Consider the following 13,966-nt stretch of genomic DNA (forward strand, 5'->3'; position numbering starts at 1 on the left):
TTTTTCTGGAGAAGGGTTTTTAACGAGGCATCATAGTAGAGGCTAAGGGAAAATAGGCTATTAAAACCCTTAGTAGCAAGAAGGTACCTCCCCAATAAATAAAGATCTTTTTCATCTACAATATCTCTTATAAAATCCTTTTTATTTTTTCTAAGTCTTTCTACGAAACGCGCCGACTTAAGCTCGACAAAACGTGAAAATCCCATGAACCGACCTAGATGGTCGTCAGGATAAAACGACGAGGTACAAGTCGGTGTAAAGAGGTTATATGAGTTGATCGTAAAAACTCGGGAATAATCCGACTCATAAGTCGAAATGAGAACCCGAGTAAAAAAGCTCGGAAATACTCCGACCCGTAGAACGGAGCCAAGAACCGAGTAGAAGAAAAACGCATCACAAAAATAACCTAAGTCATAAGAACTCGCTAAAACAAAGTCGAGTATAGGAGATAACAAAAAGAGATTGGAAAACCTAGGAAAAAGTTTAAAGGCTGTCCCAAAAGTCCTTAAACAAAAAGCTCAGAAAAACAAACAAGCCGAAAGAAAAGGTTTTCAAGAAAAGATCAAGGAGACTTCAAAAAACCAAAAAGCATACACGCATAAGGTAATCTAAACCCTTATCCAAAAAGGGTATCCATTTTGTTAACTTAAAAACCCTTATCAAAAAGGGTATTTTTTTTTAAATATTTTGTTTACGGCCTGGGAAGGCCAGAAGAAATTGTTCAACCAACACCACCAAAAATAAATAAAAAAATAAAGAGTTTAAAAATGGGGGACCCACAGGCCGGACCCCCAAATAGCCACAGATCATTTTTTAGGAAGAAGAGTAGACGGATCACCACCACCAGAGTCAGGAGGAGCGCCATCAGAAGCATCCATGGGAGATGAAGAGATCGGAGGAACTACTGAAGAACTCGGAGCGTCTTTAGAACGAGGAAGAGACTCAATAATCCTCTGCCCCCGAGTCTTCAACTCTGACTCAGAAACGATTACGGGGGCAGGAGGATCTACAATGGCACCATCAATAACAACCTTGTCAAGATGTAAAGGAGAAAGATCCAAGTCGGGAGCAATAACTCTGACCTGCTCCAGAAAGATCCTCCAAGACTCCTCGGCGCCATCAGCAATAGAGTCCTCCAACTCATCATATGCTTTCCGAGAATTCAACAGCTCAGTCTTCACAGACACAAGATCTTTGAATAAGCTTTGATAGCTGGCCTGTTGATACGTAAAAATTAAGATTTCACGTACAACCGGCAAGTATACCGGGTCGCATCAAGTAATAAAACTCACTAAGAGTGAGGTCGATCCCACGGAGATTGGTAGATTAAGCAACTTTAGTTAAATGGTAAATTTAGTCAAGCAAACATAGTTTTGATTTTATGAGCATTGTGATTTTTTGAACATAACTGCAGGAAATTAAATGACAAGGAATTTAAAGAACTGGAAATATAGAAATAAAATGAAAGTAGATAACGGAAACTTAAAATGCAAGAAACTTAAACGACATCAACAATAAATCGCAAGGAATTAAAGGTTGCAAAAATTTAAAGAGCATAAGAGTAAAGAGCAAGAAATAAAGGACAGAATGTAGATGACAAGATTAATAAATTGACAGAATGTAGAAGGGAATTGGGTTATGGGTAGTCAAACAACTAGAAGCAAAAGAAATAAGAATTAATGGTGGAGAGGATCATTAGGGATCAGAGATGCAAGTTTTCATGAATTGATGTTAGTCAAGTCCTTCTCAATCATGGGTATAGATCCATGGCAAGTGGTTAATTGAATCCCAATCTCTTGGTGATCCAATTTCTCTCAACATAACCAATTGCCACTCTCGTGATCTAATTGTTCATGAGAAGAGATGAAGCTCAATTCTAATCCAGCCACACAACTTCCATAATCTCAACCAAGGAAAGTTACATCTCACATACTAACCAAGGTGTATTGATTAAGGAAATCATGAAAGGATGAACTCTAAACTGAATTATGTGGCTCAGTCCTCAAATTCACCACATAATTCTCATAGATTAACCCCTCTCTCGATGGTGGTTGAATCTTTGAAGAACAAGAGTTTCCTCTTTGGATTAACCACTTGAATTAAGGAGGAAAAGATGAGTTCATCAATGCATTCAAACAAGCAGAGCTCTTCCCCCTAATGAGAGTGGGGTTTAGTGAATCATAGCTCCAATTTCAACAACAATTGCCATAAACAAAAATTAAACTAAGTGTAAAGAAAAGGAGAAGAAGAGGAAGAAGAAGAAGAAGAAGGAAAATGCTTAAAACTTCAAAGTCAAGAAGAAGAGTTTCAAAAAAAAACAAAATAGCTCTCCGGGTATCCTCCCCGAAGTGCATAAAGAGTTCTCCAAAATAAAAGTGCTAAGAGTCTAAAATTCTAAGTGTCAAAAAAGTCCCGCCAACGTACAAACTCAATCTCTATTTATATTAGTCCCAAAACTCTTTCAAAGATCTTTAATTGGGTTAGCAATATGGGCTTCCTCTTTGTTGAATTCTTGGCTCAATTGGAAGAAGTGTTGCTAGACTTGGAAAGGAAGAGTTCATTCATCATGCTTCTGGCCCAATGGCTTGGCGTTTTTGTCAATAACGCTAGCCTTAATGCACGTTGGCAACGTGCATCACATTTTCCTGGGAGTGAACTTTCAGACTTGGGTGTTGCTAGCCCAAGTTGTTGCTAACAACTTGCTCTTCCTCTATTTTCATGCTAAATGTAGCCCAGAATTTGGGTGTCAATCCTCTGCTTCAATATGGACTAATATACATCATTGGAAAGCTCTTGATGTCTTCTTTCCAATGCCACTGGAATCACCTCATTTGGACTTTCCTAGCTCAAGTTATGCTTCCTCAAAGAAGGTAAGGTCAAGCTGCCAAGTTGTTGCCAAAAACGCACCCATTCTCCCACGTTGGCAACGTGCCTAGCCTCCCAAAGCAGAGACATGAGGCTGGCGTTGTTGCCAAACACGCCTCCTTGCTAGCACGTTGGCAACGTGCCCGTGCCCCCTCCAGGGCTCATCTCTAGCCTTCAGTTTTGCTTGTCACGTTGCCCTCAAACACGCCTTTGGAAGCTGGCGTTGGCAACGTGCTCGAGTGCTTCTTCAAGTGAGCTTCCTTGCCACATTTTGCTTGCTGCGTTGCCCTCAAACACGCCTTTGGAAGCTGGCGTTGGCAACGTGCTCGAGCCTTCCTCAAGGCTCTATGCTTGTTGCTTGGCGTTGTCCTTGAACACGCCTATGCTTCCTGGCGTTGGCAACTTGATTGGCACCCTTCCTGGCGTTGGCAACTTGAGTGGCACCCTTCCTGGCGTTGGCAACTTGGTTGGCATCCAAGACTTGGTGCCTAGCCAAGCAACCATTCCTGGCATTGCCTTAGAACACGCCAATGAAAGTGGCGTTGGCAACGTGGTTGGCATCCAAGATCTTGTCCCTGGCGTTATTGATGAACACGCCAATTCATTTCCAAGTTAGCAACGCTCTCGTGTGCCCATAATCCTAGCTTGTATGCGTTGCCAAGGAACACGCCCATGCTTTCCCAGCTTAAACGTGCTCGAGCTCCCCTTTGGTGCCAAAGTTGCTTGCTACGTTGCCAAGGAACACGCCTTCATAACTTGGCGTTGGCAACGTGCATCTCCTTTTCCTGGGCCAAGTTTTCCATTCAGCGTTGTTTGCCTGCGTTGCCATCAAACACTCACTCCTTTCTCCAAGTTGGCAACGCCAACATGTGCTCTCCAGGGCTGCCTTGGCGTTGCCTTCAACAACTCACCCTTTTCTTCAAGTTGGCAACGCCCAAATGTGCTTCTCCAGGGCTGCCTGGCGTTGCCTTCAAACACGCACCCTTTCTCCAAGTTGGCAACGCCAACAACTTTTCTTCTTCTTGCCCAGCTTGCATCATTCTTGCTTCCATGCTTTCTTGTTTCATCACCTATCATCAACAAGGGAAATAGCTTCAAAGTCTTACCAATTCATGCAATAAATTTCATGAGATTCATTCATACTCATTCATGTATGTATTCCTTAAATCATTTGCATGAATTTGGCTAGAATCAACATGTTCCTTGGTATTCTCATGCATGAAGACAAAACTCATAAAAGGACTTGTTTATTTAGAGAAAATGAGTGAAATTAAGCTAAAACCAACTAAACTAACTAGCTAACATAACAAATATGCAATTGCATCACCTGTGCTGTTTTCCTCAGATCCATCTCCATGTTGCATTGGGCCTACAAAACCTTCCCTTTCTCCCGGAGGGTATCTCTTTCCTCCCTCAGCTTGGCAATTTCCTTCCTCAACTCTCCCTCATGCTCTTGATATGCACGAAGCCTTCCTTCCAGCTCCTCGACCCTCGAGGTCATCCCTAAAGAGCTGAGAGGAGCCTTCTCAAAAATATCCAAGAGCTTGCCACAGACCCCGCCGCTTTGAGACTCTCCTCGATCATAGTGGTAAGGTGGCTCCGAACAGACATATCATCCATGCCTATACGAGCATGAGGATAGATATTCTTTCGGACGAACGCAAGAGCATCCGCCTTAACCTCACCAGAAGAACCAGACTCTAAGGTCTTGCGCTTCTTGGGATCAGGGGAAGGTCGGACGACGGGGGGCGGCTGAGAGGGAGCTGAAGAAGAAATCTCCATGGGATTGGAAAGAGTCCCAACGTTCCGAGGAGGAGGAGGAGGAGAGATAACCCTGGCACCACCAGCCCGAGCGCGAGACTTAGCTTTAGCCTCCTGGACCCTCTGGAAAGATTCTTGAGCATTTGTCTTTGCCATTTCTGAAAAAGAAAACAATAGCTAAAGAATCAAACAAGTCGGAATGATCAGTTAACAAGTCGGAAATCTAACAGACAAGAGAAAACTACCTAGCTGTGATTGGATAAAGGCCGGAGACCCTTGGAGAAACTTTTTAGTATCCAAATATGGGGCCCTCCCCCACACTTCTCGGAGCAACCCTACAACGGCAGCCTCTACTTCATCCAGGTCATCCAGACCATATTTCTCACAAGGGGAGGCCTCCAGCCAGTATAAGGGAAAGCGAGGAGAAGAATTATCATCCAGAAAAAAGGGGTGATGACCCTCTACAGCTTGCACTTTGAAAAAGAAATTTTTAAAGTCATGAAAAGATTCATCAAAAAGGGTAAAAATCCTCCGACCTTGTATGGCTCGGAAGGAAACCCATTGTTGTTTATTGTTCAGCCCACTAAAAGGCTTGGTCATATGAAAAAGATGGAAAAAGATTTTCAGAGAGGTCGGGAAATCCAGAGCATGGCTAATAAATTGATAAATTTTCAAGAAACCCCAGGAGTTGGGGTGAAGTTGGGTAGGGGCAACCCGACAATGCTGCAAAACAGACACCTCAAAATCTGAAAAGGGTAGAAAGACGCCCAGACGGGTGATCATGCACTCATACATAAAGAAGAAATGGGGAGCCGTTCCGTTGGCTCTCCCATGACAAACTCGGTCCTCTGAACCAGGGACAAGCAATTCGTACTTAGGCTCATCCTCATCTGAAGTACAGAGCCGGTGGTGGGTGCGAAGATGAGTAATAAACTCCGCATCAACCAACGGCTCCTCCCCTAGAACAGTAACATCAACCCAATCTACGGAGGCCATTTTCTTTCTCTAAGGAAAAATGAGGAAACCTACAAAGGGAAAAAGAAAAGAAAAAATCAAAAACAAAGGTCTCTAGAGAGGAGAAAAGGAACCAAGCAAAAGTCCACAAACCTATTTTTCTACAAAGTAAAGTCATACGAAAAGTGCGAAAAAGAAAAAAGAAACTAACCTCTTTCCGAAAATGAAGGTTGGAAGAAGCAGAAGTCTCCGGAGCACGAGAACGCAGTACGAATGAATGAAGAACAAAGAAAGAAGAAATTTGAAAGATTGCAGAAACGGAAAAATGAAAGAGAGGGAAAGTATTTATAAACATGCTAAGGGGCATAATGGTAAAAACGGAGCAGTCATTAATGAGAGTGCACCGTTACCAAAGCCATCAATCCCTAAATGCATCCCTAACGGACACGACGCTTGAATAGACGTAACTGTCAGAAACAAAAGGTCGCGAAAATCACGTCGGTTTAAAAACCCGTGTTTCCTCCAAGAAAGTCGGCTACGAACCCGAGTTAAATACTTGAACCCAAGCCCTAAAGAGATCTTGGGCTCAAGTAGGGGCACTGTTCATACCCTGGCCCAATGATAAAGGCCCAGGTCCAAATAAAAGGCCTAAACCGAAGAATTAAGCCTAGCTAAGCACCGACCTTCATATAAGAAGTCGGTGTTGACTACGACTTACTCTAAAGAAGTCGGACATGAGATTAGCTGGCAGATAAACACTCATTCAAATGAGTGACCGCTCCTAAAATCTCTTTAACCGCTTCATTAAGCCATATCTTAACGTCCCTAAACCCTAAACCCTAAACCCTAAACCCTAAACCCTAAACCCTAGACCTGCTAACACCCTTGCTAACTTAGGCATCAGAGTGTCTTTGCAGGTACCACCTCCCATTTACTCCCGTGCACAAGTCGGAAGGAGGCTCCAACGAACGAACCTACTCAAAAGCCACCCTCTGCAGATAATTGGGCCAACCAGCGCCATCTATTCTATTAATCTCCGGTTACCCACCGTAACAATACATATCTTATATCTTATAATATTTTAAAATTTGGGTATTAATGTGTCCTATTTCATTCTATGTCAGTGCATAATAATTATAATGTAAAGCATAAAAATGTAAAATTCTATAGTCAAACCATTTCAATTCTTATTAGTTTTCCAATCAATCGAATATCATTTTGTATCATTTATTCCAATCAATAATATTTTGATTTAAGTTCAACTCATTTCAATTCCACAAATTTTTGTTTCCAGAGATATCCTAGAAATACCGTACTCATTTCCAATTTGATATATTATTATTACCATTTGTCCATTTTAGTCAATACACTATTCTAATTAAATTATTATTACTTATATTAACAATCTTAACGTTAAACTTTGTTGCAAAAATGCTTTCTATAGTTGATCTCAAACTTAATTTCGCAAAAGAATATAAAAAATTATAGAATTAAGTACAACCTTAATCTTATAATTTCAGCCAAAAATTAAAATTCTTCCTAAATTTTTTTTACCTTCAAAACCATCGTAATATTAAATTTTATTTAAAAATCATCATTTTTTAAATTTTCAGACAAAAATGCCCTTTTTCTTTCTACTCACTATCATCCTCATATCTTGAAAAAATCTTTATTATGGACAATTTTAATTTTTGATCAAATTCACAAGAATCAAAATCCTAGTTAACTCATATATGATTAGATTGTTGATAGCCAACGCAAAAGCTTTGTCCAATCTTATGGGATAAACAAAAAAAGCGAATAATAAATTAAAATTCTTAAAATAAACTTTGGATTCTGTGGATACGTACTAACAATTAAATTATGCAACGAGTGTGTGAACCATAATCCTGCCTTCTGCTGCCTATGCATTTTTATCCCCGCTTTTTAATTAATACACCCTGGAACTGATAATGCTATAATTTATGTAGCCAATTTGCAAGACACAGTAAACAAATTAAACCTAAAACATAAAATTAACAGGATACATCCCCTAAAACATGCCTAGATATAGAGTAGTAGCAGTGAAGCAATTTTCTGAAGTATGCACCCCACTACTATACTACTCCCCCTCTGTCTTTTAGGTTTTATATTAGTCTTAAACATAACCATTGAAAGCTAAGTCACAATCATCCTCATCATTAGTCAAGCTCTACCAATTTTAATAAAGAGCAATTACATCAACTTTTTCTCCTGATTTTCTACCACCAAGCTAAGCTAAGCTGAGCTAACACTATTTATTATTGGCTTTTGATAATTGACAACAATAACTAATAAAAGGGTCTCTCTCCTTTCATTTCTTTTTTTTATCCAACAAGATTACCTAACCAAGGAGACATCCATCATCAGAATGCCAAAGCAACCTTTTTCCTATGCCACACTTTCTCAAAACTAATAAAGGGGTCGTTCTCAATGTCTAATTAAGGTCTTTAATTAGGCAATGTAGCTTTCCCTAATTGTCTATATACTTTAAAATCCACTTTTGACATGTCATTTTTTGCTGGCATCTACGAAAGTGAGAAAACAATCTATATTTGTCAGATTGCTAAACATAGATATTCCATATCACATACTGTAACTAATAAAATGGATTATTCCACCAATTATATATGTATATTAGGCCCGTGAATCATCTGTCTACTAAGTCTATGATTTTGTTTTTCTTTCTTTCCAATAATTAATTATTTTATTTGGTTAGTATGGGCTTCCAGTAATACTGCCATATTAGTATTACTATTAACAAGTGGTAAGTTTTATATCTATATCATCATTAAACTCCCCTCTCCCTTTTCCATTAATGTGATGAAGAAATCAGAAAAAGAAAAACTGAAAAGGGCTAAAAGAAAGAATTCTACTTTAGTTTCATAATTAAAGAATATTTGAATTGAGCTCACTTAAGTCAACCCTAAAAGCTAAACACATTGGAATAAACTAGAGTCAAGATCATATTCTCAACAATGTGAAACTTGTAAGTAAAAACAAAATAAAATTCCATTAAAAGAATACTGGCCTGGGTAGCAATAATCTAAAACAACTCTCAATAGAGCTATGATATATATTTGTTGAAATTGAATAAGTGTATTTACTGAGTTTCTATATTTAATATTGAGTACTTACTCTTTGTGAATACAATACTCTGACTAATAGTTTGGTTTTATTCTAATAATTCGTATTCTTTTTATAATAATAAAAACTATATACATATAAAGACTTTTCCGTTTGTAGCTTTCAGACTATAGTTTGAATATAATTAGCTTTTATTACTCATCAAATCATGAATTAAAGTTGTGACATCAAAAATATATTTATTAGCTACTAAACACTTCTTTTCATGACAGCTTTTCATGATGATTTAGACTGTTTCGTACCTATCAAAAAGATGTTATAAAAAACATAATCTGAAACTATTATCTCCAACTCTTTCCAAGAGAATCTTAAAAGAAAAATGATAAAAATACTGCTTAACAAGTATATGATAAAGTATCAATGGAAGAAGTTGTACCATATATAATAACATTAATAATAATAACACCACAATATATCTATATATTTCATAATTAATAGAATATCCCATATATCCAATATCCATTGTCTACACCAAATTAACCCATGTCAATATTAATAACTTTCAATAAGTTCACGAAGGAAGATATATAGGATATGAGATTAAAGTGATGCATTACAAAAACATAAATTCTTAAAGAACCAACAATTTTTAATATTTTTTAATTATTATTTGATCAGTACAAATATTAAATTATTTTTAATAAATAAATTTTATTAATTTATGTATGTAAAATCTAAAAAAAATAAGTATAAATTATATTAGTTTACGTGTGTAAATTCTAGTAATTATAAATACAAATTATATATATATATATATATATATATATATATATATATATATATATATATACTTCTTATGTGCAAAACCCTTTAAATATAAGTGCAAGACAAAAAAAATAATATTTGTTGGCTATGAAATTGTTCTTAAAAAAATATACGTCTAATATTTATAATTACATATTTAATATTATTTATTTATTCTAATAATATTTAAAAATATAAAATAATTAAGATAAACAGTAAATAAAAATACAAAATAAAATCATTTAAACTGTTTTAGACTAGTTTGTTATTTTGTATAATCTCATACATACTATCTAGTACACACTAATAGAAACAAAAAAAATAAAAATAAAAATAAAAAATAGATCATAAGTTGCTTATAAACATTAAGTTGCAAACTCATTTATATACTATCCCATATATAGTTTGATATTTGGCACCGCAGATGCAGAAATTCATGGCAGTTGTAAACTCATTTCCACTACTATATCCATTATTTCTTACTCCCAACTCACAACAAGAAGCTAAGAACAATAAAATTCCATCTCAAAAAAACTCTTTAAATGGAGAAGGTACAGAATTAGAAGACACGACTTGATAGATAGATAGATATAGAAGGCAACAAATAAAGCCACCTGATTAAAATTCCAATAGAGAAAAGCACAAATTACTTGAAATTCTAATAAGAACACATTAACTTATAAACATTAAGATACGCAACAGACCAATAATTAATTCACAATTCTTATATCCATTGTGTGCGATTACTCTTCGATTTATTATTATAAAATCGAATGTAATTTCTACTCGAAAAGGTACACAATGAGTATAAGAAAGAAATGGTCAAAAACATTTTTCATTTATATAACACTTGTGATAGATGCTGATATACCTGTTGACGAAACATTTCGTTTCATTTCATTAAGTAGTAGTAGTGGCAGCGGCGGCCATGGCACCGTCATTATTGTTGACCTTCGGCTTCGGCCTCTTCCTCTTCTTCTCATAACTGACTCCTCTAGCTTTGGCCTGAAAATCTCTGACATCACGAAGGTAAATCCTAACTGCTCTGGCGCCGAACGGGTTGGACTCCGGCCTGCCGCCGTTCTCCTCATAGGCCGCCCTAAGCCGGCCGATGAGGGCGTCGAGGCTGCCCCAGGCTTGGCGGAGCGGGCAGGTGCAGGGCGCCGGAGGGTTCGGGAGGCCGAAGAAGGGGCAGTTATGGTTGTGAACTTTCGTTTTTCCGAACTGATCGAGGTAGTGAAGGAACTCGAGCACGTGTGCGCCGCTGCAGAGGTTCAGCGAGAGCGGCGGACGGTGGTTGCGGAGGTACTGACAGAACGTATTCCAGTCTCGCCGCTTTTGGTTCTCATAACGGCTCGATGAAGGAGAAGAAGAAGAAGATGAAGATGAAGAAACGGCTACAACGCTGTTACTTCCTCCTCCTCCGCCAACACCGTTCACGGTGGTGGTTGTCGGAACTGTGGCGTTTGATGCTGGTGGTGATGATTCAGAAACCAAATCCATGCCTACACTCTGTAAGATCTACAGATTTTACAGTTGGATCTTGCAACAGATCAGAGTAAGATTTTTTTTTTCTTTCTTTCAAAACAGTACTGTGAGATTCAAGAACTAGCTAGGGTTTGGGATTTTTCCATCATCTGAACATATTATATATAATAAATATAATAAATAATTATAATAATAAGTGGTTTCCCGTGATAGTAATTTGAGAATCATGCAGAGAAAGAGAAACCTGGGCAGTGACAGTAGAAGAGATATTAGGCTAAGCTATTATAAGAGAGGAATGCGTGGTTTTCATTTTGTATGTGTACATTCTCGTTGTCAGATAGAGATAGAGATAGAAAGAAAGAAAGAAAGGGAGAAAGTGATAGGAAGAGAGTGTGAGTAGTAATTATTAAGAAGCTAGTTAGTTATGGTTTGGTTGGAGGTTAATGCTGCTTAAGAGTGGTAGTGGTGACTAGTTTATATATAATTATTGGTCGGGAATGGAATTGAAATATAATGGATTGTCAGGTTATCAGAAATTTTCTTAGTTTCTTTATTAGCTCTTGTATCCAATGATTAATTCTATTGTTGTAGGTTATTTATTTAAATAAAGACAACGATTAATCACTACATACATGTTATATATGTGTATATGCCTATTAATAATATAAAATTTGTATATTTTATTTTTCAGTTAAAAGACCAAGTAAAGGATCATAAGGCCTAAGGGCATGTCTGCTCGCTCGTTTAAATGTGTTTATATATTTATTAAACAAACAAATAAATAAATAAGTGTTACTGTAAAGGTTTATTTCCGGGAGAGAGGGGGCGGGGGGTTGGGTGGAATCAGAAGTGAAGTGGGAGTTTTATGATATGTTAGTATGTTACCATGACGAAGAAAATGGAGACTGAAGGAAGAAAAGTGACCAAGGGTTAAAATGGAGAAGTGGGAGTAAGAGTGTGTGTTATTCCAAAACAGGACAAAACTTTGGCAGTCACCAGTGATGATGGTGACCAAAGATGACCAGACATATCACCCATTATTAATAACTATATTTTTCTCTTTCTTTTATTTTCTCTCACTCCTCTTTTGGCCACACCAATCAATTCAAACATATATATATATATATATATATTAGTGCTACAGAGTCAATGACCTAAGTGTACAATATGTACAATGGGTTGGGTTAAATATTTGGTTCATGAATAAATGAATAAAATGAACATCATTTATACTATCTAGAATAACCATTCGATACCAGGATAAATAATCATCCCAAAAACTTAAGCTGATTTTGGGATTCACCAAGAATCGAACTCCTGATTTTTCGGATCTATAACTCTAATATCATATCATGGAACCACTTATCCCAAAAGCATAACTTGATAGGACAATATAACACTAATGATTATATCTCTAATACTTCCTAAACCTCCATTGTACGCATTGTACGCTTAAGTCATTAGCTCTCTTTACTTTTTCTCATATATATATATATACCATTTCCATACCATACATATGCATTATTATTTCCACCCCTTTCTACTCTCTTTTTATTTTTAGAAAGTTCAATTTTAATATTATAATTTTTTGAAAACTGAAATTCAGATCCTATTTTCAATTTTAAAAATATTTAAAAGAATTTAACCTTTTAAAAAAAAAACATTGTTATAATTTTTAAATTATAACTTTTATGAAATTGGAGAATCCAATTGCTTTTAATTACTGTAAAAAGTATTTAAAAATTTGATTAATTAATATTATTAATATTATTAATGTTATTATTAATATTAATAAATAGTTACTAGCTAATTATACATTTTTAATTATAATAATGATAAATAGTACTATTTAGCTAAAGAAATACAATTCTTTAAAAATGGTGTATGTTTAAAATATTATGTTTTTGATACAACTCTTTAAAAATAAAATATTATACTTATTGACAATAGAAGAATTACAACAATTAATATACGTGACAAATTATAATTGATGTCTGCAATATATATAAATACATCTTTGCTATTATTTAAAACATACTAATCATGTGTGTATTTTAATTATTGAGTGTTTTTCTTTATTCAAAAGAATTAAAAGTTTTTTATTATTGTTAACTAAGAAATTTATTAATTTCATTATATTTTGAGAGAATATTATCATCAACTCTATAACAATTAAATATAAAAATAAATATCTCAAAAAAAACATCTAATTATACCTTAAAACCAAAATAAATATAAGATTTGTAATTACCCAACATATTGCACTGAAAATATACCAATCTTTCCACATAGAAACATATCACACATGAACATCAATTTGTGTCTTTTTTTTCTTTATCACCAGAAAGATTTTTTTTTTTCTGCAACAGAAAACTACAAGTACTTAAAATTCATTTCATCCATGATTTTAGGTAGATCATTATAACACTATTATAACTATCTTAGGTAGACACTTCTTACCGGGGAAGCATTTATTAATAGGCACTACGTACAATTGCATTTTGAAAAGATTGTAGCAGGACAAATCACATTGTGTTTTTTTAGCAATTTAAAAAATAGGAATTAGTTTACCTGGCCTGTCTTTGATTAAAATAGAAAAAGAATAGCTTGAATTCTTGAAACAATCTCCCATGCATGATTTGATATCAATATTCAAAAATTTCGGATCCAACTACTCATTTTACAAGACAAGGTTTAAGTTGTACATGAAGGATAGATAACCTATGCATGATGGCATTCTAGTTAAGGTAATTCCAGCCAAATAATAATAATAATAATAATAATAATAATAATAAAATACTCAATGTATATAGACAAAGAATTTATTTAGCTGAGTTTTAAAAAAATTATTTTCGAATAATATTTTTTTAAAAAATCTTTTAAAAAGATAAAAATAATTTTATATTTAAATATCTTATGTAAAAATAAAAAATCTTTTTATTTATTAATTATGTTTAATTTGAATATAATAATATAAAAATATTTTTAT

General features: G+C 35.5%; 1 protein-coding gene across 1 annotated transcript; it reads right to left on the minus strand.

The window, feature by feature from the left end:
- Window positions 1-9,626: 9,626 nt before the first annotated feature.
- On the minus strand, window positions 9,627-11,635 carry LOC112710936 (protein LIGHT-DEPENDENT SHORT HYPOCOTYLS 1-like). Its single transcript, XM_025763419.3, has 2 exons — window positions 10,361-11,635; window positions 9,627-10,103 (listed from the first exon to the last, which is right to left on the minus strand). The coding sequence occupies exon 1, from the start codon at window positions 10,990-10,992 to the stop codon at window positions 10,390-10,392; it is 603 nt and encodes a 200-aa protein (XP_025619204.1). The 5' UTR covers window positions 10,993-11,635; the 3' UTR covers window positions 9,627-10,103; window positions 10,361-10,389.
- Between the last annotated feature and the right edge of the window lie 2,331 nt (window positions 11,636-13,966).

This window comes from Arachis hypogaea, chromosome 9, assembly GCF_003086295.3.
Source record: "Arachis hypogaea cultivar Tifrunner chromosome 9, arahy.Tifrunner.gnm2.J5K5, whole genome shotgun sequence".
In the NCBI taxonomy this organism is placed as follows: domain Eukaryota; kingdom Viridiplantae; phylum Streptophyta; class Magnoliopsida; order Fabales; family Fabaceae; genus Arachis; species Arachis hypogaea.

Excerpts from the sequence above, each read along its gene's own strand:
- LOC112710936 (XM_025763419.3), bottom strand. The coding sequence starts at position 10,992 with ATGGATTTGGTTTCTGAATCATCACCACCAGCATCAAACGCCACAGTT.